Raw genomic sequence first — 21466 nt, 5'->3', positions numbered from 1 at the left:
GGATCCCAAAGGAACCGCGGTGCTCTGCGCTCTCCGGCACCTGCCGCGGCTGCGGTGGGGCGTCCCCGCGGTTTCCGGAGGAGCCCCGAGGGGGGTGCGGGATGGAGGGGGATGTCCCCGGCGGCCGGTCCCGCCCCCGTCCCTCCCCGTCGGCGGAAGAGAGCGGGGCCGTGTTTCCGGGGGAGAAGGGGGAGCGGCGGGCGCAGCCAGCGTGTCCCGGGGCCGGCGGGGCCGGGCAGCGCCATGGGCCCGGCCCGCCGCAGGGACGCGCTCCGGCTGCGCGGCGGAGGGTGAGCGCGGCGGGCTCCGCTGCCGGGGCCGGGGGGGATGCGGGGCTGCGGGAGGGAGCGGGGGTCTCACCCTGCGCCGTCCCGCAGGTCCCCGCCGCTCCTGCGGCTCTTCCCCGGCCGCTTCTCCGCCTTCCCGCTGTTCCTCCTGGCGCTGCTGCTGGGCTTCGCTTCGCTGCTCTGGCTGCAGCTCAGCTGCTCGGGCGAGGAGCCGCCGGCGGGCGGGCAGCACCGGGGGGTTCCCCGGCAGCCCTGCCCGGGCCCCGCGCCGCTGCGGCCGCCCGAGGAGGAGCCGTCGTGGGGGCCGCACCGCCTGGCGCTGCTGGTGCCCTTCCGAGAGCGCTTCGAGGAGCTGCTGGCCTTCGTGCCCTACATGCACCGCTTCCTCAGCAAGAAGAGGATCCGCCACCGCATCTTCATCCTCAACCAAGTGGATCATTTCAGGTAGAGTCTCCCTGACTCCCTTGGGAGTCCTTCCCGAAGCGGGGGACCGGGGCAGCGGGATGTCAGGGGCAGTGTGTGATGCTCTCCCCAGAGTTGCTCGTTCTAGAGCTTCGAGATGGAATGAGTGGTGGTTTGCTTCCTTCTTCCTTAGCAAGAATAGAATCTTAGCGTAGATTCCTTTGTCCTCCGGAATTTCAGCTTTCTCCCCAGTGTCACAGGTCTGCAGCAGCAAACATATGGGGACTCTGGAAGTCAAAGACAGGCCGTGGGGTGTTTGGAAATGCTGTCGCCCCCAGCTCGGTGTGCAGGGAGAAGCAGGGGTGCAGCTGCAGGTTGGAATGCTGTGTTTGCATGTGCCCCTGTTTGGGGCCTGGTCAGACACGGAGCACTGGTGATGGTGGCAGAGGGATGTGTGGGGACAGTGGCTGCTGTGCGTGGCACTGAGAGCCCCCAGTCCCTGGCAGGTTTAACAGGGCGTCCCTGATCAACGTGGGCTTCCTGGAGAGCGGCAACGACACCGACTACATCGCCATGCACGACGTGGATCTCCTGCCCCTCAACGAGCACCTGGACTACAGCTTCCCCGAGGCAGGGCCCTTCCACGTGGCGTCCCCCGAGCTGCACCCGCTCTACCACTACAGCACCTACGTGGGTGGCATCCTGCTGCTCACCAAGCAGCACTACGAGTTGGTGAGCTCCCGGGTGGGATGTCCTGGATGGTTTGGAGCAGGAACTGTGACGTTATCATATGTCACCTTATCAGGGTGAACTTGGGAAGTGGGGACAGGAGTCAGAATGGTTTGGGGGCAGAGCTGCTCGGGGGGAGGCTGGGCTGGTGTCTGCTCCTCTGAGGCCGTGGAGTTGTGCTCCACCTTGGCTGGTATGGTGCTGCTCTCGTTCCAGTGCAATGGCATGTCTAACCGCTTCTGGGGCTGGGGACGGGAGGACGATGAGTTTTATCGACGTATCAAAGGAGCTGGTCTCCAGGTAAGGGGTCTCTGCACCCTCCTGCCTTGAAATTGCCCTTTTTTTGTGTCTCTTCACCTGGCCCCCACTGTGGCCACCCAGTTTGGGGTGTGGGGGAGGCAGCACTGGGCTCCAGCAGCAGCTGCAGGAGTTTTCCAGTAAGGAAGCTCTGCTCTTCTCCCAGGTTCGTCGTCCGTCTGGAATCACAACTGGATACGAGACTTTCCAGCACCTGCATGACCCGGCCTGGAGGAAGAGAGACCAGAAGCGCATTGCTGCGCAGAAGCAGGTGAGACCTGTGGTGAGGGGAGATTTGGGCTGTGCTCACCACGTGCTCTGAGCCCTCCTTGCTCGTGTCCTCCGCCAGCTCTGCCTCCCTCCCCAGGCACTGGCTGCTTCCCCCTTCCAGCCTGGGCCGAGCAGTCTTTCTCTTCCCCAGGAGCAGTTCAAGGTGGATCGGGAGGGAGGCCTGAACAATGTGAGGTACCGAATCGAGTCACGGACAGATCTGAGCGTGGCAGGAGCCCCTTGCACCGTCCTTAATATCCTGCTGGACTGTGACACTAACGAGACGCCCTGGTGCACGTTTGGCTGAGCCCGTGCCGGTCGTGCGCTCTGTGCTGGTGCCAAGACTCCGTGGCTGCCGTGGAGCTGCCTGGAGCAGGCAGGGTTTTTGCAGCGGGTGAGCATGGCAGGGCTGGCGAGACACAGAGGAGCAGAAGAGGCTGAGAACTGGACTTTGCTGGGAGCAACAGAAGAGGCTGAGAGTGGGACTCGCTGGTATCGCTGCAGGCGCTGGTGCTGCCTCCCAGGGCAGGTGCAGGAGGTGGCTTTCCTGTGCTGGACGTGGCTGAGCTGCCACGTAGCTCAGCGGACAATAAAGAACTGTCAGGACACCTGTGAGTTGTGAGTGCCTTGGGCTGTGCTGGCACTACTCCATTTTCCTGTTCCCTTCACCTTCCTTCAGCACACCTGTTGTGGCTTGGCCCCAGCTCCTCTCTGTGTGACAGGCGAGCTCTGAGCTGCTCTGGTTCAGAGGCCAAGCCAGTCTGAAATGGGCCCTGAGAGAGATGGTGTCTCTTCCAGCTGCCAGGTACCCCCAGGGCTGGGCTGTTGTCGTTTCACTGCAGGAAGTGGTTGTGGTTGCGCCATGCCCAAGCCCCAGCATCCACAGTGCTGCTGAATGTCAGCACCTGTAGGCCAGGACCTCTCTGGGGTGAGGAGGAGAGTTCTGGCCGAGTTCTTTCCTTGCCTGCCTTCCATGGCATGTGTTGCTCAGCCTTCCTGGGGGGGTTGAAAAATCAGATGTCTCCCCTGGGGTCTTGGCCCACGTTCTGGGTGCTGCTGCCTCCTCAGGCTGGGTAGATCTAGTTGAACAGCCAGTACCCCTCTGTTCAGCCCCTCCATAGCACTGGCATCAGGCCCTCCGCGTTTCCTGGCCCCTTCTGTCCCCGTCTCCTGCCTGGCACTTCCTGGAGCAGTTGCTTTGCATCCCCAGAGAGAAGCTGTTGCCATCCTGGGAAGATGGAGTAGCTCCAGAGAAGAGGGAGGGAGGGAAGGAGGGAGGGAGAGAAAAAAGCATCAGAGCCAAGTGCAGGGGTCGTGTCCCCTGTAGGGGCTGAGGGATGGAGTGTCTGGAGGGATCTGCTGCCTTCTGCTCTCTGTGCTGCTCTGGAGCTGGGAGAGGAGTCTGGGGCCCTTGGGCAGGCTGTGGGGGGCTGCCTCTGCAGCAGGGATTGAGGTGTTGGTGCAGGATGGTGAGGATCCGCTCTGCATCCTGGAAGCAGCAGGCCCAGCCTTGGGGCAATGCGGGGATGTGCTGTCCAAGAGCTCCTGATGGCCTGTCCTGCCTGGTGGCTCCAAAGCAGCGCTGGCATCTGGCATGAAGGTGCTGGCGAACTTGGGCAGCTGGTGCACTTCTCCACAGGTGCTCCCAGGAGCAGTCCTGCCCTTGCTGTGGGGCAGCCAGAGGGAGATACTGGCCCAGCAGCCCCACTCCTGCCTCTCCGTGGCACGGGTTTGGGATCAGCCATCTGTATGGCAGCCCCTTCCCGGTGCCTGAACCGCAGCCAGGGCTGGTGGAGGCAGATCAAAGCGTTTCTCTGCGCCGTTCAGAATAGATGACACAGTTTGGGGCAGGTTTCATAAAGACGTAGCTGTGCAGGAACAGAGAGCATATGTGCACCTCGCGCTTCGCTCAGCGCTCCAGGCTCCTCTCCCGCTGCCTGGCAGCTATTTCTCAGCTCTGCTCGCAGCCCCCTCATCCTCCGGTTGCTTTTGTGGAAGAGGCGCCCTGCTGGAGACCTGGCTTCCTTTTATAGCGCTGAATGTGACTCGGGGGTCGCTGGGCTCTGCTCCCCCCACGCGCTTCGGTACCGGCAATGGCCCAGCGGGAGGGGATGAAGATTTTCCCCGTCGCCTTTCCACAGACGGGTAACACCGTGCCTGCTGTCCTGCTGTCCCGAAGCCTCCCAGCGTTCTCGTGCTCTCAGCAAGCCTGAGGAGAACATGGGAATGCTCAGAGGGCCCCTGGAGGCCCAGCCCTGCCCCTCTGAGCCCCCTCCTGGGGTCCCAGTTACTGCCGGCGAGGCCGCACGGGGCTGATGCAGGGGCAGCCATCGATGGCTTTTGTTGCCAGGTTGTTACAAAGTGGGTGGTTCCGGAGCTCTTTGCTGGTGGTCGCCTGAAATTGCTGTAGTATCTTAGAGGGGAGCACTGGGGGTGAGGTGAGCAGAGAGAGAGGGGACTGGGGAAAAAGTGGGAGAGGGCCGAAGCATCTCTGCCTGGAGAAGGTGCCATCCCTGGCTGCCGGAGTGACCCGGGCAGGGCCAAGCTCCGGGGCCCTGTGCAAGCTGCTATCCCAGGCAGACACGGTCGGCGTGTGCAGCCCGTGGAGGAGAAGGAAACGGGGCAGACGTGGAGGAGAGGTGCGGCCGTGCCCAGCACCCCTTGCACTCACCCGGCATCACCGCAAGCTGCCCCATCCGAGCCCCGCGGGCTGCCGGAGGAGCCCTTTCCCTTTCCCGGCTGAGCTCCAGGCAGAGGGGCCGAGGCATCGCAGACACATTCCCGAGGCCAGCAGGATGGGAAGCGGCACGGTCCGGAAGGGCTGCCTCGTTCAGAGGCCAGGCGTGCTGGTCCCGCAGCTGGGCACAGGAGCTGCGAGGAGCGGGGGCTGAGGCCCGAGGGAGCGGAGCGTGCCTTGGCAGCGCACCGAGGACACCGCCAGCGTGTGAGCCCGGCGAGAGGGACCGGGGACACCGTGTGTGTGTGGGAGAGCACTGGCAGCACAGCTTGAGGACTCGGGTGTGCGGCGGGGGGAGCTGGCAGCGAGCGGGGTGCGAGCGCACCGGATACCGGCGACGGTGCGGGCGCTGCCCGCGGACAGACGGAGCGGGGCTGCTGCCGGTGTCCCGCTCCCAGAGGAGCCGCTGACCAGGCCCACCCCGAGCCGGGATCCTCGCTCCCAGCGGCTGCCAAAACCGGCTCCAGGCCAGGATGTGGCAGCGCTGATTCAGAGGGATGAAGCGTGTCCAGACTCACTGGCGCCAAGCCAGAGCCCCACGGGGGTAACACCGCGTCCCGCGGGGCTTCGAGAGCCCCCTGCCCACCCGCGGCTGCTCTGAGAGGGGGACACGGGGCTGCCCTGCTAGAGGACAGCACAGAGAGTGTCCCACGGCGTCGAGACCCCTCCGCACGCCGCAGCTACGAAGCGAAACATTTCTCTCCGCCCTTGGGTGGGCGATACCCGGGAACCCCAGCCCGCCGGTCAGGGGGTTACCGGGAGCCCAGTGGCGCCGGTGCCGCCGGTCCCGGAGCTGTAGCCAGGGCGATTTGCGGGAGTCTCCCCGCCAATGGGGGGGGTGGTTCCCGCAGGTATCGGCGCCGCACGCAGCCAGCGCGCCCTGCCCCGCCCCGCTGGTGGGCACGGCCGGGCCGCCCCCTCCTTCCTCCTCCTCCTCCTCCTCCTCCTGCTGCTGCTGCTGCTGCTGCTTCCCGCCCCTCCCGTCCCGCCGCCCCCGCGCCGCGATTTGCCGGTGCCGGCTCCGCCCGCCGCCCCGCGCGGCCGCGGCCGAGGGGCGCGTTCAAACGCGGCGAGGGAAGGAGCGCGGAGCGGAGCCGTGCGGGACCGCAGCGCCGCCGGCATGGTGAGTGCGGGCCCGGCCGCCCCATCCCCCTCCCACAGCGCTGCGGCCGGCGGGGCTTTGTCCCGGCCTCGGCCCCGGGCACCCGCTGCCCCCTCCGCCTTCTCCGTGCCGGAAATTCCGGCGGGGCTGCGGGAGAGGCGCGGAGGGGGCTGCGCGGAGAGACCCGCGCCCGTCTCCCTCCCTCCAGCCCTGCCGTTCCTTCCCGGGTGGAATGGGAATGGGAAAGGGAAAAGGGTTTGTGGCCGTATCCTGCCCGGGCAGGGCCGGGATTGGGAGCAGATCGCGAAGGAGCCAGGCTGGCCGGACCGGTGTTTTGCCGCCTGGAGGGTGATCCCCTCCCTGCCGCGGGCAGGACACCTCCGGGCTCCCCCGGCGTTTCCCAAACCTCCCACAACCTGACCTACTTCCCCGGCCGCCTGTGCCGGGAGGAGCCGCTGCGGGGCTCGGCCGAGCTGCTCCCCGATGCCGGGGGCTGGATGTGCATCCACGGCCCCCCCCGCCTCCACCACCTCGGGAACATCCCCGGCCCCCGTCCCCGTGCGCGCCGGGTGGCACCGCGGGCAGCCCGGATCCTTGCAGAGGGTCCGTCCCTGGTGCTCTCCGCGGGGCGCCGGTGCCCGGAGCAGGTGTTGGGCTCGGAGAGGGAGGTGACAGCGCAGGCCGGGAGCTGTCAGACAGGTTTGTGCGTGGCAGCAATTAAAAGCGGGGTGTTTGTTTACCCGGCTCGTGGTGCTGAGAACCAGGGCAGCTTCCTGGGTGTAACCCGGCCCCGGAGCCCTCGGCGAGGCTGGGAGCGGTGCTGGGGGCTCTGCCTCGCCCCTGCCACACTCTCTGTGTCCCCTGCACTGGTGCGAGGCCATCGTCCCCTCCCTAGCGCTGGGCAGCCAGAGCCGAGCCCAAAGGCACCCTCTCATCCTTCCTCCCCCGGCCACCTGCGCAGGAAGCTGCATTGTCCCGTCAGCATCCTGCCCCTTCCCACCGCCCTCACGCCATGTCCGGCCACGGCGTCCCCGGCACGCAGGCAGCAGCTGGGCTGTTGGGGAGGGAATGCCCGTGCACGGATGGGGCCGTGCGGAGGAGCTCGCCCGTGCTGTGCGGGAGCGTCCCCGCCGTGCCGCAGAGGTGCCCGTCCGGTGGCGCCCCGGCGAGCCCGAGCTGATGGGCATCCCCAGGGGCGTTTTGGGGGAGGTCTCCAGAGGGTGTCCGGAGCCGGAGGTCTCGGCGGGGAGGTTGGGTGCCGCCGGGCCGGGGCTGGCGCCAGGCCCGGGCAGGTGCTGCCGGCTCCCGAACTCGCCCGCCTGGCTGGGCGGCAGGTGCCTGTTCTGGTGGCGGCCCCGGCCCCGGCCGCGGGCGGGAGGTGGGGCTGGGTGTGGGAGGAGGCGCTGCACCGTGGTGGGGGCAGCGGAGGGGGGCCCCCGCCCCGTGCCTGCTGTGCCCTGTCCCCCGGGAAGCTGCACGGGAAGATGCCAGATCCATCCCGGCGCCGGGAGCCCATGTGGGCCCATTGGGGCTGGCTGGGAAAGGGGGGTGCCGGGGGTGTGTCCCGGCTGTCCGGCATCGCTGACTCTGTCTCTTCCCCGGCAGTGCTGCTTCTGGGCTTTTCTCTAATCCTCCATGGCAGCAGCACAGGGTCCTGTGACCTGTGAGCCCGACACGCGTGTCCTCGGCACCTACCTCTCCTCGGAGCCCGTCGGCATCGTTGGCAGCATGGGCAGCGTGGGCAGCCTGGTGGAGAAGCAGGACCTGTCCCCCCTGGAGCTGCGGGCCCCGCTGGGCGGCTCGCGGGGGCTCCGGCAGCCCGACGGGTTGCTGCGGAAGGGGCCGAGCCAGCGGGAGCTCTTTGGGTACCTGCACGGGGCCAAGAAGGAGGCGCGGGCGGAGCGGAAGCACCAGGCATCGGGAGCCTGCTACAAGCGGGACTACGAGAGCGACCGCGAGAACCGCTCCCCCGAGCGCTGCTCCCGCGAGCATCACCGTGGGGCCGACTTCTCCAAGAGCTCCCTGCCGGAGCGGGGCCGCTTCGACAAGGTGAGACTGTGGAGTCCTGAAATATGGCCCGGTCTGCAAGAGGATGGGGACGGAGCAGGATGATCTGCACCCCGCTGGATGGGGTGTGGGGATTTGGGGATGTTCAGGGGCGTGAAGCCGGGAGCCTGGGGGTTCTCTCTGGCTGTAGAGGCTCGTGTTTGACCTTGCTCTTGTTTTACAGTGCCGCATCAGGCCCTCGGCCTTCAAGGCAGTGGCTGGGAAGGGGCTGGTCTCCATGCAGGGCCTGTCCTCGTCCAAGGGGCAGAAGTTGTCCAAGAGCAATGGGAGCCTGCACACGCTGCTGTCGCAGAGCAGCACAGCGGCTCCGCAGCACGGCCCGCTCCGCACCCACCTGCTCCACGCCATCAGCCTGGATGAGGCCTCTGACTCCAGCCACAACTCCATCCAGAGCTTCCCGTCCTACGGCTCCCGCCTCAAGCCCGCCCAGAGCCAGTTCAGCGCCTCCATGGGCCACATCAACCACATTGGGGGCTCCTTGGACAGGGTTTCCCGGAGCCCCAGGGATACCCTGGCCCCCGAGAAGATGCCCCTGTCCTGCAAAAGCATGGCCACCCTGAGCAGGCTGCAGAGCCCCGGCGAGCCCCCGCCGCCGTACGAATTCTCCTACTCGCTGGAGGACGCGGTGAAGCAGCTGGAGGACCGGCTGCAGGAGACCGGGGGGGAGCTGCGGCAGCTCAAGAGGAGCCTCAGCGAGACTGAAGACCCCTTCACACAGGTGAGCCGTGGGGCTGGGGCAGTGCTGGGTGCCCCGGGCAGGGACGTGGGGGTGGAAGGAGCAGCGGAGGAAGGAGCCGCCGTGGTGGGTGATGGGCTTGGAATGCCCAAGCGCGAGAGGATCAAATATCACGGGACCTCTTGGGGTCCTTCGTGGGGCTACAGCCTCTCATCAGAGTCCACCTGTGCTGGCAGGCGTTTGAGGACAAGCAGCGGCTGTGGCTGGACGAGCTGGAGGACCTGAAGCAGATGTACATGGCTCGGCTGCAGCAGGTGATGCAGCAGGCGCAGCGCGGGCAGCGGGCGCTGCAGCTGCAGCTCTACAAGGCGCAGCAGGAGAAGAAGCGGCTGCAGGAGGAGCTGAGCCTGCAGCAGTGCCAGTGCGAGGAGGCCAAGCTCCGGCAGTCCCAGGGCGAGCATGGCAGCCCCAAACTGGAGGAGACCAAGTGGGAGGTGAGTCTCCCTCCCTCCTTCCCTCCCTCCTTCCCTCCCTCCTTCCCTCCCTCCTTCCCTCCCTCCCTCCTTCGCTCCTTCCTGCAGCCCCGAACTGGAGGAGACCAAGTGGGAGATGAGTCTCCTTCCGTCCTTCCTCCCTTCCCTCCCTCCCTCCCTGTCGCCACCCTCCTGGCTGTGGGGGCAGCAGTTCCCTGCTCTGGTGTCACTCGGGGTTGCAGGACGGGAGGGATGAGCCCCGCATGGTGCTCATTGGTGTCCCAGGAGGACGGCTTGTGGTGCTGGCCACCTCTGGGCTCCTGCTCCCCCAGCCCCTCCTCACTGCTCGCCCGTGCCCTCCCTGCAGGTGTGCCAGAAGGCAGCAGAGATCTCCCTGCTGAAGCAGCAGCTCCGGGACACCCAGGAGGAGATGGCTCAGAAGCTGGGGGAGATCTTCAGCCTGAAGACGCAGCTGCGGGAGGCCAAGGCGGAGGTCCAGGCCAGGGACTCCCAACTGGCACAGCTGGCAGACTCCTTCCAGAGCCCCCCGGAGCCCAGCACCTCGCTGCCTCTGGGCGATGACCCCATGCCGTCGTGCCAGGACTTCCCTGGCTGCGAAACTGATGACTCCAAGTGCCGGGGCCTCCAGAGCGACTCGGCCGAGCCCCTGGAGCGGCAGGTGGAGTGGCTGTGGGCAGAGCTGCTGCGGGAGCGGCGTCAGGGCCAGCTGCAGGCTGTGAACTTTGAGCTGGAGAGGAAAACGTGGCAGGAGGAGAAGGAGAAGGTGCTGCGGTACCAGCGGGAGCTCCAGGCCAGCTACATGGAGATGTACCACCGGAGCCAGGCGCTGGAGCGGGAGCTGCGGCAGCTGCGGGCGGAGCCCAGGGATGTCAGGATCGATTCGCCCTGGATCGAGCGGGTGGAGTCCTCCAAGATCTGAGGGGCGGGATGCCAGTGGCACTGAGCAGGGGGAAGGTCTCTTGCTGCTGCAACAGAACGATCTCAGGGCGTGCACAAGGACTGGCCCCGCTCGGCGCTGCCCTGGGCTGAAGGACCGATTGCCACAGGGGAGCTTTTCCTTCTTGCAGCACTTCAGGCCCTTCTGGTGGGGGTCTCTGGAGGGCGGGGGGTCATCTGTGCCAGGGTGGGGGTCTTGCATGTGCCCCGTGCTCTGACTCCAGGAGTGTTTGCCCTGTGATTCCTTCTGCCGTGCAGGCAGAAACCAAGCACCCTGTGAGACATTCCCTGTCCCTCCTGCTCTGCTGCCCCTAATCCTACAACCCAGTAACTTAATGTCGTGTGAGGAGAAGCTTAAGCCCTGTCCCTCACCCCACTGCCTTGCTGGGGGGCTTGCAGCTCCTGTTTGCAGTGGCTGCCTTGTCAGTAGGGCCCTGGAGCTGGTGGTGCCACTGGGGAGGCAGAGGAGGAAACCCCGAGGAGTTCTGGTGCTGCTGGGAGGGGGCAGCTGCCCCCACACCTCTGCTGGGGCTTCTCGTGTCCCTAGGGTGGAGCTGCTCTGCAATGGAGGTGGTTGGTGCAGCTTTCTTCGGGCTGAGATGGGGGAGTGCCTTGTGCAAGCAGGGATGGGAACTGGTGCTCTGCCACACTGGGAGGAACTGGGGTGGGAGAGGGAGGACTGGGGCATGTGCCTGAGCTGGGGAAGAGGCTGGGGTGCCCCCTCCCAGGGGAGGTGAGGGGGAGCTGGAAGGAAAAAGCCATGCTCTCTGTGTGTAGCAGCAGAACCACGTGAAGATCGGGCCCGGCTCTACATCCCGTTCCTGCAATAAACCCGCATTTCTCTCTCCTGGCCTCTGCTCTGCTTCCCTCGGGGTCGGGGGTGAGAGGAATGGTGTGGGGGCCTGCCCAGGGCCTGGGCCGGGCAGTACCAGCGGGTGGGGACTCACCGTGAGTCAGGGCGGGCTCCCGGGGCAGCCTCACTCCGCTGTGGCTTATTTCACCCAGCCGCGGATCCCCCCAGCCCTCGCCCCGAGCACCAGGACCACGTTGTACAAACCCACAGACGCCTTTATTCACCCCCCAGCATCCCCCCATCAGTCCTCTCGGCAGAGTCCCCAGCCACAGCAGCCCCCGGGCAGAGGCACAGGGAGCCGGCAGGGCACAGCCCGGCCCCGGCTCCTCACAGCGGCAGGGGCAGCGCCGACACCTCCTCCAGGCACTCGTCGTACGCCTCCTGGTACTCCTCGTGCGGCTTGATCAAGATGACACAGGTCGGGCGCTTGGAGCCGGCTGCAAGTCCCAGGTCCTGAGGGAACAGAAGGGGTCCATGGGGTGCCAGGTCCCTTTCCGAGGTGAGAGCTCACTGCAGGCCCTGGTTTAATGCAGGGGAGCTCTGTCCGTCCAGCCCATCACTCCCAAGCCCTCTGGACTCGTGCTGGTTTCATGAACCTTTCTCCCAGCTTGTCTCCTACGAGCTGGGCTGGCAGAAGGCACTGGCACCTAGCTCATGTGCCACAGTACTTCCCCAGAGTGCACCTGCACCGAGGCTGAAGCTCCAAAGACACTGACTGCCCCCACGTCCCTGTCTACAAAAGAGCTGGCCCCACCTCACAGGAGCCTGGAAAAGATGTGCTGGCTCTGTCCCGGAGCTGCTGCAGGAACTCGATCGTGGCAAACAGTTCTGTGATTCCACAGAGTGCCACTCCCACACCTCCCCCCTGTCCCTTCTGTGCCTTGCTCAGGGACAAGCACCGAGTTCTTTACTCGGGCACCGGATCTGCAGTTCCCTGGAAAGGCTCCGGTCACAGCCTGGGCTCCTCAGCGTCCCCAGGGCTGGTTCCTCCCGAGCACTCACCGTTTTGGACGGGACGTAGGCATACGGGAGGCTCCTGTCCTCGCACATGATGGGGATGTGGCAGTAGACATCGATGGGCAGCGTGTCTCCGGCCAGCACCGCGATCCTGCGGGGACAGCCGTGTCAGCGGCCGGGCCCGCGGGGCCGCGCAGGGCCGCGGGGCCAGGGCAGCGCTTACCCCTTCTCGCCCTTGTTGATGAACTTCTGCACCTCCTTCACGCCGCGGCGGATCTGCTTCTGCTTGGTCGCTGCAAGAGAACCACGGCGTGAGGGGCCGAGCGAGAACCGCAGCGTGTGGGACCGCGCCGCGCCACGTCCCCTCCCCACCCCCGCCAGACCTTTCCTGATGCACTTGAGGAGCTTTCGCGTGAGCTTGCGGGAGGCGAGGGGCTGCGCGATGGGGTTCAGGAATTCGAGCTGCTCCCGGTACGAGAGCTCCGGTGTCGCCTCCGCCTCGGCCGCCTCCGGCTTCTCCCGCGCCATGGCCGCTCCAGGCCGCTTCCGCTACCGGGGCGCCCGCCGAGAACGGGACACGAGGCGAATCAGCCAATCGGCAACCGCTCTGGCATTGACAGACAGCCGAGACAGCCAATGGCAAGCGGCGGTTGTACCACCCAGGCCACGCGCTCCGGCCCGCCGTTCCCGGTCCCGCTCCCGGTTCCACTTCTGGAGCCGCTCCCGGTCCGAGTTCCAGTCCCGGTCCCACTTCTGGACCCCTTCCAGCCCCAGTCCCAGTGTCAGGCAGGCCGGGACAAGCTTCAACACGGGCCTTTATTGGGTGCGGTCAGTGCCGGTAACGCTGGACCCACCCGACCCAACATAACAGCGCAACAACCGCAACACGGGAACGCGGCCGTGCCCGGTGTGCAGCCAGCCACCCTCACGGGCTGGGCCCGCTTCATCCACCTGGCCACACGCAGGGTTTTCTCCCTTGCTTTTCATCCCAGAGAACTCTTCTCCCTACAGGGCTAAGTCACTGCTTTTCCCAAGAAGAATGGAGGCTTCCAACCTGGTACCCTCCCAAAAAACTGCTTTGAATCAACCCAGCAGCCAACACCGGGGATAATGAGGTCTGCTCAAAGCCACGGCAGCACATCCCCTGAGCCCAGGAGATGCCCTGACCCCCAGAGACAACGCTGCTCCAACTGAGAGGCCTCAGGCAGGGCTGGTTACCTTCTGCCTCACTCCAGCCTGTCCCTGGACAACAGGAGGGCTTCAGCCAGGACCTGCAGCTGCTCCAGGACCTCGCGCTGCATCTCCACAGCGACGTGGAAGACGCGGTGGTCGGAGCTGTTGTACATCACGGCGTTCTGGAACATGAGCATCAGGTCGCACTGGAACTGCATCACGGACTGGATGTGTCCCTTTGACAGCCTCCTCTTTATGCTGGATAAATCCATGGGTCTGTAAAAGACAGAGAGAAGAATGAAATCACAGCCCAGGGCCAGGAATCCTTTGGGATCTGCATGAATGTGCTTGTTCTCATTTCAGGGTGGCTCTGAAAGCACAGCTATTTTCAATCAGTTTTATTGCTCAAGACACACAGGGGGGAGTGAGAAAGGCTTTTCTTCTGAGCCAGACAAAAGTGAATTCAGCCAATGCGACACTTGCTATCCAATCAACTTGGCAGGTCATTAGCAGTCACCTCTGGAAAAAAATGGGATGCTGAGCTCCAGAGAAGGCAAGCAGTAATTAGTCTTCAGGAAGTCAGTCCAGGTCTTAGTAGAGAAAGAAAAGTTACTAAAATAGGTATCTATTAAACCCCCTAAAGATCGAATGGTGCCACCAGCAAAAATAGCAGTGCTGGTAAGGGGAACATGATAGGGAATAAATATTACTTCCCTTATTTTGACAGAATGGGAAAATGAATGGCTGCAGAGAGGACAACTGTGACCAGAATAGAACATGATTCAGCTCTGAAAAAATGCCATTAATCTCTCTGGGAAATATTCTTATGACCCACTTCTGTGCCGAGAGTGAAACATCTGGGGCGCTGGCAGCGGGTGAGGAGGGGGCACCCACCCCCCGAGGCACATTCCAGGCGTGAGGAGAAGGGACTGCTGGGCTGCAGGGCCTGCATCCCCTGCCCAGGGACTGTGCCTGGGATAAGCCAGCCATGCAACGCCTGCACAGGGCAGGAACAATCCCCACCAGCTCCAGTCAGTGCAAGCTTGCAGGTTCTAATTACCCAGAAGGGAGTTTTACTGGAAGGAATCAGTGGGAGATGCTGGTGACAGCCAAACTCTGGAAAAGGAGGAAGGAAACCATTCCACTGGCTCTTTGGAAACCAGAGAAGACAGAAAACAACCAGAGGGAAATCAACCAGTGAGCACTTCCTCCACGACCTCACCTCTTTACCACATCCTTGTATCCAGGGGCTTGTTTCTCTGACACTGGCTTCAGGAACGGGCTGCTGAACCTACAGGAACAAGGACAAAGAATGTTCTCTGCCTGCCCCTGCACCAAGAACATGGAGCAGGCCCCTGAGGGCCACAGCCAGTGTTGTGCCAGCTGTGTAGGAAGCAGCATTTGGGCTTTGCCACATTAAGCAGAGGAAATCAATATGCAGTGTTCTCTCCAGCTCTGCAGCAGGCAGCTGTTCCCAAAGCAAAGTCCTGGAGAGACAGGCCAGCCCCTGGGAGGTGACACAGGAGCTGGGACTGGTGACACAGGAGCTGGCACTCAGGGCAGCGTGTTCAGGATATGTTGATGCAGCCCTCTGCTCCCACGTACCTGTGGCTGGCTATCATCCTCCAGATGGACAGGAGCCTTTTTTTGAGGATCAGGTGCTGCAGGGGGTTATTCCAGCTTTTCTGCAGCCTGTGGAGTGAAGATACTGCCAGATCATCACACTTGAGACAAAGTAGGAGGTGACAATTCTGCTGGCACCCACCACATCCAGGTGGATGAAGCTACAAAAAGCCTCTGAGTGTGATGGTGGGAGTGTTCTGCATCAGAATGTACAACTGAACATCCAGAATACAGGAAGATGCAGGACAAGAGGTAAAAGCAAAGCTGAGATAAAGAGCAGAACGCAAAAAAACCGCTCAAGCTACTCTGCAGTTCAGAACTTCACTGAGGTGGTTTTTATGAAGTTTCTCTTCCCAAAAGCCCAAGTTTTTTTCTTTGAAAAGCAGTCCAAGTGATCACACGTGAGGCAGAGCCTGCATGTGACTGACACACCTGCAGCTGCTCAGAGGGGGTTGGTGATGCTGGGCTGTGCATTGCCTGACACAGCCTCATGTCCAGCTCACACCGGGCCTGTTTCACTTGAGAAAACATCTTTTCCATTTAATCTCTTATTTAATCTCTACTCTTCTCACTTCATCTTAGGATCAATGCCCTATAATACCAGCAAATCCAGAGACAGCACAAGTTACCTCCTTCCCTCCTGCTCTGCTTGGCTATCTCACCTTCCTGGATGTGACCTGTGCCATGCACTTGTTCTCATGTGTGACAAGGGAAATGACTCCGTTCTGCTGCATTTGCAAGAGTGCAGAACCAGCTACTTACAGGTGCATGTTGGGAGAGCCTGTGGAGTCCAGCACTGGGGCTGCAGAGGTGCTGTCACTGTCATCTTGATCCAGGGCCTCAGCACTCATCTCTGGTGGATGCAGCTCATCTACAGGTGCTTCTTCAGCTGCCTCTTGAGTCTTGTCCTGCAGAGCACAGAGGATACATCTAAAATGGCAGCACATTACCTGAATCCTTTATCTAGAAGCCAGCCTACTGCATATCCCTTTCTTGCATCCAGGCTCAGCTGGGAGCTTGCTTGCTCTGTTACTCAGAGGATGCTGTTTGACCTCACTCAGACCTTCCCAGCAAGAGCTGTGTCTGATCTCTTGGATGACATCCACCCCTGGCTGACACAAACCCTCTGGAGCTGAGTGGTGCCCAGTGTTGTGTCTGTTTGCTCTCTGGGAAGAGTCATGGATGTAGAGAGGGCAATCAGGAGCTGAGGAAAGACTGCCTCAGGCTTGTTAAAGCTCCAGTTACAGATAACAGGAACCCCTGGAGTTCAACAAGGTTCTTTCCTCACAAACTCCCACGTTAAAATGACACGGCACAGACTCAGCCAGGAAGGAGAGCGGTGCTGTTGTTGTAGTGGTTTGCCAGTAAAATGCTCTGTGGGATTTCATGCAGGAGCACCTCAGAATCCTCAACAGATCTGAAGCACGATGAGCAGACTTCTCAGGAAGACACTGGACATTGTGCTGTGTTTGTGACCACTGGGAAAACGGTGAGGGAGCTGCTGGGAGTAACAGCAGTTGAGAGCAGAATAACTGCTGGGAATTCACTCTCCTGGCTGAACAAATCCTGGAGGTTATTTGTCTCCAGTGTCCCGAGTTTGCAAGAAAACAAGTGTGGAAAAATGGCCCCTGTTCCTCCACTGCTGTTACTCCCCCAGGAACACCCAGCAGGCTGGTGGGAGCCCACAGCCCCCAAACACAGGACTGATGCAAACCCAGGCTAGACAGTGCCTGCTTCCAAGACATGACGGTCCCCAGGGGCAGATGGTTATTGCTGGCACAGCCACGTGGGCCTGAAACCAGCCAAGCTGTGCTGCAAAACACAGCAATTAGAACCAGGCAAGTATTCCAACCTTGCCTTAAACCTGAGAGCAGCCTGCCAGCTCTCATGAGTCACCTTTACACTGCCAAGGAGCAATTCCTCCAACTCACATCTGAGGGTTTCATCTGTAACAAGCTTCCTGTTTATAAAGATACACAGACATACATAAAAAACACCCCTCATGCATTTCTTGTGTTGCCCCTCCCGTGTGTTTTGTTTCCTCTCTCAGGACCTGGGGCTCCCCCATCTCTTCTAGAGCTGGTTTCCTTCACTGTCTCATCTCTCATCCAGGGCCAGAGGCCCTTTTAGGACCACCACTCTCCTACCTCTCTTCCCAGGAACTGTTCTTCCTCATTTTTTGCCAGGACGTGTAGTTGGCTTTCCTCTGCTCCCGAGCCTGCTGTTCCTGTGGTCTTTTCCTGGCACCTCACCTCTTCCCCATCACTCTCCTTCCCCGAGCCACAATAATCCCACGGAGTCTGCGATGACTCTGTGCTGCTAATGCAGAAAGATTCCAACATCTGGGTTACCTGCAAGACAGTGATTTATTACTTCAAATTGTGAAGGCAAAAAGGAGAAGAAATAAACAGCAGAGATGCTATTTTTGCAATCACTCACGAACGCCTTTCCATTTTTAGGAATCCTTGCAAAATCTGATGAAGCCCTGTGTTGTTATTACAGTGTCAGTTCCCTGACATTTCTGTGCTTAAGGGTGAGCTGTGTTTTGGCAGAGCAGCTGCCTGGGTGCAGTGGGAGCTCCAAATGGGAGGAAAAGCTGGACTTGGGCTGGGGAGAAAGTGAACCCAGAGCTTCTGCTGTGCCCCCAGACTGTTCCTGTTTGTATGGATGGTGAAAAACCCAATGTTTCAGGAGGGCCTGACCTATGCTGCCCACCTTCCTGTAATCCAAAGAGCCCTACCTCCAAGACAAACTGGAAAAGACCGTTGCTTTCACATGGCTTCTCTGCCTCGTGGTAATCTTCACTATCATCCTTCCAGAGAGGCTCACTCAGCTCCATCTCATGGTCTGCCTCTTGGCTGCTCCCCTCCAGCTTCCCCATGGCCACCTCTTCAGTATTTCTCCAGCTCCTCACATCCAGATCCAAGCTTGAATCCCAGTCAAGAAGAGACTGGAAATCACTGTTCTCTGACTTGATGGGAGATTCCAGCTCAGACTTCCAGGCATGGCCCATCTGCAAACAATGAAAAGACAGCAATTTCTTTGTACTCTGATCCAGAACTGCCAAGCCCAGCTCATTGCTTGACACACTTGGAGGGCCACAGCATTGGAAGGACTGAGATGAGCAGCCTACACCTGAGCTCACCACACAGCACATGGCAGAACTGCAGCTCTGCAAGACAAACTGCTGCTTCAAAGCAACTGGATTTCAGGTTTTCTGGTGCTTTTGCTGTGCCCTCTCCCTGCCCTGGTCAATGGGTCGCTGCTCAGGGCATGCTGAGCTGTCTGGGAGTGCGTGGCTTTGCGGATGCTCCATATTTAAGGGGCTGAAGGCGTCCAGCAAGCTCAGACCGAGTCCTGCTGGGGCTCCTCAGCTGCTGAGGGTTGGGAACAACTGGTGACTCCAAGGACAACTCACTGAAATTCCACTTGCTGCCCCCTGAGAACTTGTACTGGAGATAACTTACTACAAACCTTACAGACAGTTTTCAAAGTGACAGGTGTGATTTATCTGGATGGTGATATCTCATGTACCTGAGCCAGAAGAATTATAACCACACAGTCACACACTGACAGGCACAGTTCTATACACTGCAGAAAATAAAAGTTAGCATTCTGTTAAGCTGGAAGAAACCATTCAGTTCATTTCTGTTCATTAATCCATGCCTAAATGTCTTCTACTGCATGAGTGCACTCTGAGTTCTCTAAGCCTGAGGAATTGATTGCAGAGTCACAGTACAACAGGAAAGGATGGCATACAATCTGCATCTTGCCACTGAATGGAGCTGCCTGGATGCTGCACCTATGGAGAATTCTATGCATTAATTAACACTGCCTTTAGAGTCTTCAGTTAATTATGTACAACCTATTTTTTTTCAGTTTTGAACAAGCACATTTCTCACTGATTGGCTTTTCCATTCTCAGGACTGCTAGCACAGCTCCAAACTCAGCTTATGGTGCATAACTGGGAGAAATCAGAATCCACTGGGACTTGGATGAGAAAACAGCTTTGTTTATTTTGTGAACTTGCAAGCAGAGTTGGGATCTGAAAGCCTGTCCTTCCGAAACCTCTTTCAAGGTTGACTTCATGGCAGCAGATGAAATTTGATGAGGTAAGAGATAACATTACCTGCTCTCAGCTTGCAGGTGAGGGAGTTGGGCAAACTGAGATTCCATCTGAAGAGAAACCCTGTGCCTGGAGCTCTCTCCTGCAGCCTCAGCAGAGCTGCCACACGCACAGGCACAGAAAGGCCTCAGCCCGGGGTAATCTGATCACTTGTGATCATCCTTCTGTACTCCAGAGGGATAAACGTTGGAAATCAGGAAGTCCTGGGAACTTGGGCGTAAGATTAAAGAGATCTCCAGCCTTATGTTCAGTTTTACCAAACCTTGGAAGACTCAAGATGCCAGCCAGCAGAGCAGCAGCGTTAGTGCAAGACATGGTGAGTGAAATAATCACAGACAGCTCAGCTCTACACCAATTCCGGACAAAATGACACAAACTTGAACTTTTAATTAAGAATTGCCTGACAGTTCTTAATTACGTTGGCTACATAAAGTCACTAGCAAGGAACCTCTCTCAAACTGGAAAGTTTTAGTTCACTTTGCAGAGATCAGACACTGCACAACCCTTGCTGTTCTGGGAAAAAGCTGTTAGAAATCAAAAAGCCTTTAAAAAGAACTTGCATGTCAAAACAAGAAAAACGATAAAAGCCTGAATAATAAATGAAATGTAGAATCCACATAAAGTAGGGAAAAAAAAAAAAAAAAAGAGAACAATTTGTTAAAGACATAAAAGCAAATAAAACCAAAAATCTTCAACAAAAAAAACCCATCAGAAGCAGAGAGCTGCCAGATGATCAGTGGGGATGACACACAATCAGTGCCAAACATCTCAGTGGAAAATAGGGCCAGTTGGAAAAACCAAATTAATCATCATTATCAGCAGTTGCCACCGAGAAGCTCACAGGAGACCTTCTCTTGGGATGGGTCTGAGAGACAATTTCTAATTAAAATGTCAACAGGGGAGATTTTAGAACAATTTGAGGGAGTGAATAAACCTTAGAACCCATAGGGATTCATTTGTGAGCCTTAAAGAAGCTTAAATATAGTGTGACCGAGCCTATACTGTGCAACTTGTCATTTAAGAAGAAAACCAGAAAAGGGTGACAGTTTTATCTGTCTGTAAAAGGGTGGGTGCTGGGAAATGCAGCACAGTAAAACATCAGCTCTGTACCAGACAGATTAGAACAAAGTATTAGGAAGAAGAGAATTAGGAAGTAGTCAGAGCAGAAGATGATGAATTGGGAAAGAGGGAATGAGGCTCCATGGAGAAAATCATATTTAAAGCTCTTAAACATCATTAAAGACTATTAAAATGTCATGGGACAAGAGAAAAGGCTGAGAGAAAAATACCTGGTTAAGAAAAGAAGCCAAGGGTAGGAAGGAACAGCAATGCTTGCCAGGATGAAAGCAAGTTACCAGCGGGTCTGATAAAGGTTTTCTCCTGTGCTGCACCTTCAGTTTTCCAGCAGAGACAGTGCCAGGGCACAGGTGTTACAGAGAGATGGAGCCAGACTCTTCTCAGTGCCCAGCAGTGAAAGGAGACAGGGATGACAAGCTGCACCACAGGAAATTCTGACTGAGCAAAAGGTAAATATTTGAAGCTGGCACTGCTCTGAGCAGCTGAATGAAGTAAAGGATGCATGGAGGTTCTTTCGAATTCAAAATCATGGAACAGGTTGGGTTGGGAGGGACCTTTAAAGGCTGCCCATGGGCAGGGACACCTTCCACTATCCCAAATCGCTCAGAGCTTCATCCAACTTGGCCTTCAACACTTACAGGGACGGGCATCCACAGCTTCTCTGGATAACCTGTGGCAGGGCCTCACCACCTTCATTGTAAAAAAAAAAAAATCATCCAGTCTAAATAGGCGCTCTTTTAGTTTAGAACCATTATCTTGTCCTGTCACAACAGGCAAAGTAAAATGTTTGTCCCTAACTGAAATCACTCCATAAAATGCATGAAAGACAAAGACCCCAGCAACTTTTTGTGCTATGAACTGAGAACAATAAAAATTCAAACCAGAAATTTGCACCTGGGTTTAGCAGCGAAGGACAATTAACCAATCACCAATCCAAGGGAGTTTCAGCATTTCCACATCAGTAAGGTGACTCCTGGTGAAAATTCACCTCAGCAATACATGGGACTTGACACAGCAGGCACGGCCAACTTCAACACTGAACTTGTGAAAATTGAGAGCTCTTACTGGATAAGGCAACAATGCCTCTAGTCTTAATCCCAGTGACTCAGTTTCCTGAAACTTGCCTACCAGAAAGCTGCACCCTGGACATGCTGCAGAGTGCAGAGCACTCCCAGCTGCTGCAACAATGAAGGATGGTGTCAGTTTGTTGTTTTTTTTTTTTTTTTCCCATGAAAGATTGTGTGGGCAGAAAACATGCAAGTTTCATCTCAGGTCATATGAGCAGAAAAAGTGACTTGGAAATTCTTGCGGAGAACTTAAACCTTCATGTTGCTGAGGAAAAGGACTGTAATTCCCAGTAGAAACAGTGCACAAGCTCAGATGTGAACCCGGGTACTGGCAATCCTGCCTACGGGTGCTGGGATCACAGATTTTCACTCTGACTAGTGCAGCCTCCACAGATCTCTGGGGAAACAATGTCAAGTCCTTTTCAATGCATTTTCTCCTAAAGGAAAGCTCCAGCAAGGCTGCAGTATTTAACTCCTCAAGGTTTGATTTCCAGTGTCACCACAGCGGTGCTGTATCCTCACACACTCAAGCAGGGAATCTTCCTCTCCATCCAAGCACTGTGCAGCATTCCCATGATTTATGGATTGTCCTA

At 58.8% G+C, this 21466-nt stretch overlaps 4 protein-coding genes across 7 annotated transcripts; 2 read left to right on the top strand and 2 right to left on the bottom strand.

Annotated features, from left to right (window-relative positions):
• Nucleotides 1-243: 243 nt before the first annotated feature.
• B4GALT7 (beta-1,4-galactosyltransferase 7) lies at nt 244-2593 on the top strand. The gene is made up of 6 exons (XM_040078312.2): nt 244-290; nt 378-731; nt 1196-1421; nt 1635-1718; nt 1882-1986; nt 2137-2593. The coding sequence occupies exons 1-6, from the start codon at nt 244-246 to the stop codon at nt 2290-2292; spliced, it is 972 nt and encodes a 323-aa protein (XP_039934246.1). The 3' UTR covers nt 2293-2593.
• A 3162-nt stretch (nt 2594-5755) lies between these two features.
• Nucleotides 5756-10828, top strand: N4BP3 (NEDD4 binding protein 3). The gene is made up of 5 exons (XM_040077986.1): nt 5756-5845; nt 7430-7873; nt 8055-8609; nt 8804-9061; nt 9408-10828. Exons 2-5 carry the CDS (start codon nt 7460-7462, stop codon nt 9978-9980), a joined length of 1800 nt encoding a protein of 599 aa, XP_039933920.1. The 5' UTR covers nt 5756-5845; nt 7430-7459; the 3' UTR covers nt 9981-10828.
• Nucleotides 10829-11044: 216 nt separating this feature from the next.
• Nucleotides 11045-12373, bottom strand: NHP2 (NHP2 ribonucleoprotein). The gene is made up of 4 exons (XM_040077992.2): nt 12191-12373; nt 12031-12100; nt 11853-11958; nt 11045-11303 (listed from the first exon to the last, which is right to left on the bottom strand). Exons 1-4 carry the CDS (start codon nt 12333-12335, stop codon nt 11178-11180), a joined length of 447 nt encoding a protein of 148 aa, XP_039933926.1. The 5' UTR covers nt 12336-12373; the 3' UTR covers nt 11045-11177.
• LOC120759085 (bromodomain-containing protein 8-like) lies at nt 12303-21462 on the bottom strand. Of its 4 annotated transcripts, XM_040077990.2 has the most exons (8): nt 20701-21462; nt 20445-20496; nt 17344-17616; nt 16751-16954; nt 15366-15511; nt 14586-14672; nt 14203-14271; nt 12504-13256 (listed from the first exon to the last, which is right to left on the bottom strand). In XM_040077990.2, the coding sequence occupies exons 2-8, from the start codon at nt 20454-20456 to the stop codon at nt 13034-13036; spliced, it is 1014 nt and encodes a 337-aa protein (XP_039933924.1). In that variant the 5' UTR covers nt 20457-20496; nt 20701-21462; the 3' UTR covers nt 12504-13033. The 4 variants fall into 4 exon arrangements, with proteins under 4 accessions (XP_039933923.1, XP_039933924.1, XP_039933925.1 ...); XM_040077989.2 differs by lacking the exons at nt 20445-20496; nt 20701-21462 and adding an exon at nt 12303-12414 and having other exon boundaries at nt 13026-13256; nt 17344-18250; XM_040077991.2 differs by lacking the exon at nt 20445-20496.
• Nucleotides 21463-21466: the final 4 nt, after the last annotated feature.

The sequence above is a fragment of the Hirundo rustica genome, chromosome 14, assembly GCF_015227805.2.
Source record: "Hirundo rustica isolate bHirRus1 chromosome 14, bHirRus1.pri.v3, whole genome shotgun sequence".
NCBI lineage: Eukaryota > Metazoa > Chordata > Aves > Passeriformes > Hirundinidae > Hirundo > Hirundo rustica.
Note: the sequence above shows the minus strand (reverse complement) of the source record. Positions and strands in the feature narration are given on the sequence as shown.

Excerpts from the sequence above, each read along its gene's own strand:
- B4GALT7 (XM_040078312.2), top strand. The coding sequence starts at position 244 with ATGGGCCCGGCCCGCCGCAGGGACGCGCTCCGGCTGCGCGGCGGAGG. Across the intron at positions 732-1,195 it reads AACCAAGTGGATCATTTCAG|GTTTAACAGGGCGTCCCTGA; the intron begins GTAGAGTCTCCC and ends AGTCCCTGGCAG. Across the intron at positions 1,719-1,881 it reads TCAAAGGAGCTGGTCTCCAG|GTTCGTCGTCCGTCTGGAAT; the intron begins GTAAGGGGTCTC and ends CTCTTCTCCCAG.
- N4BP3 (XM_040077986.1), top strand. The coding sequence starts at position 7,460 with ATGGCAGCAGCACAGGGTCCTGTGACCTGTGAGCCCGACACGCGTGTC. Across the intron at positions 8,610-8,803 it reads CTGAAGACCCCTTCACACAG|GCGTTTGAGGACAAGCAGCG; the intron begins GTGAGCCGTGGG and ends CTGTGCTGGCAG. Across the intron at positions 9,062-9,407 it reads TGGAGGAGACCAAGTGGGAG|GTGTGCCAGAAGGCAGCAGA; the intron begins GTGAGTCTCCCT and ends CCCTCCCTGCAG.
- NHP2 (XM_040077992.2), bottom strand. The coding sequence starts at position 12,335 with ATGGCGCGGGAGAAGCCGGAGGCGGCCGAGGCGGAGGCGACACCGGAG. Across the intron at positions 12,101-12,190 it reads CCTCAAGTGCATCAGGAAAG|CGACCAAGCAGAAGCAGATC; the intron begins GTCTGGCGGGGG and ends GTTCTCTTGCAG. Across the intron at positions 11,304-11,852 it reads CCTACGTCCCGTCCAAAACG|GACCTGGGACTTGCAGCCGG; the intron begins GTGAGTGCTCGG and ends CTGTTCCCTCAG.
- LOC120759085 (XM_040077989.2), bottom strand. The coding sequence starts at position 17,760 with ATGTGCTGTGTGGTGAGCTCAGGTGTAGGCTGCTCATCTCAGTCCTTC. Across the intron at positions 14,272-14,585 it reads AGGATGATAGCCAGCCACAG|GTTCAGCAGCCCGTTCCTGA; the intron begins GTACGTGGGAGC and ends TTGTTCCTGTAG. Across the intron at positions 13,257-14,202 it reads TACAAGGATGTGGTAAAGAG|ACCCATGGATTTATCCAGCA; the intron begins GTGAGGTCGTGG and ends TGTCTTTTACAG.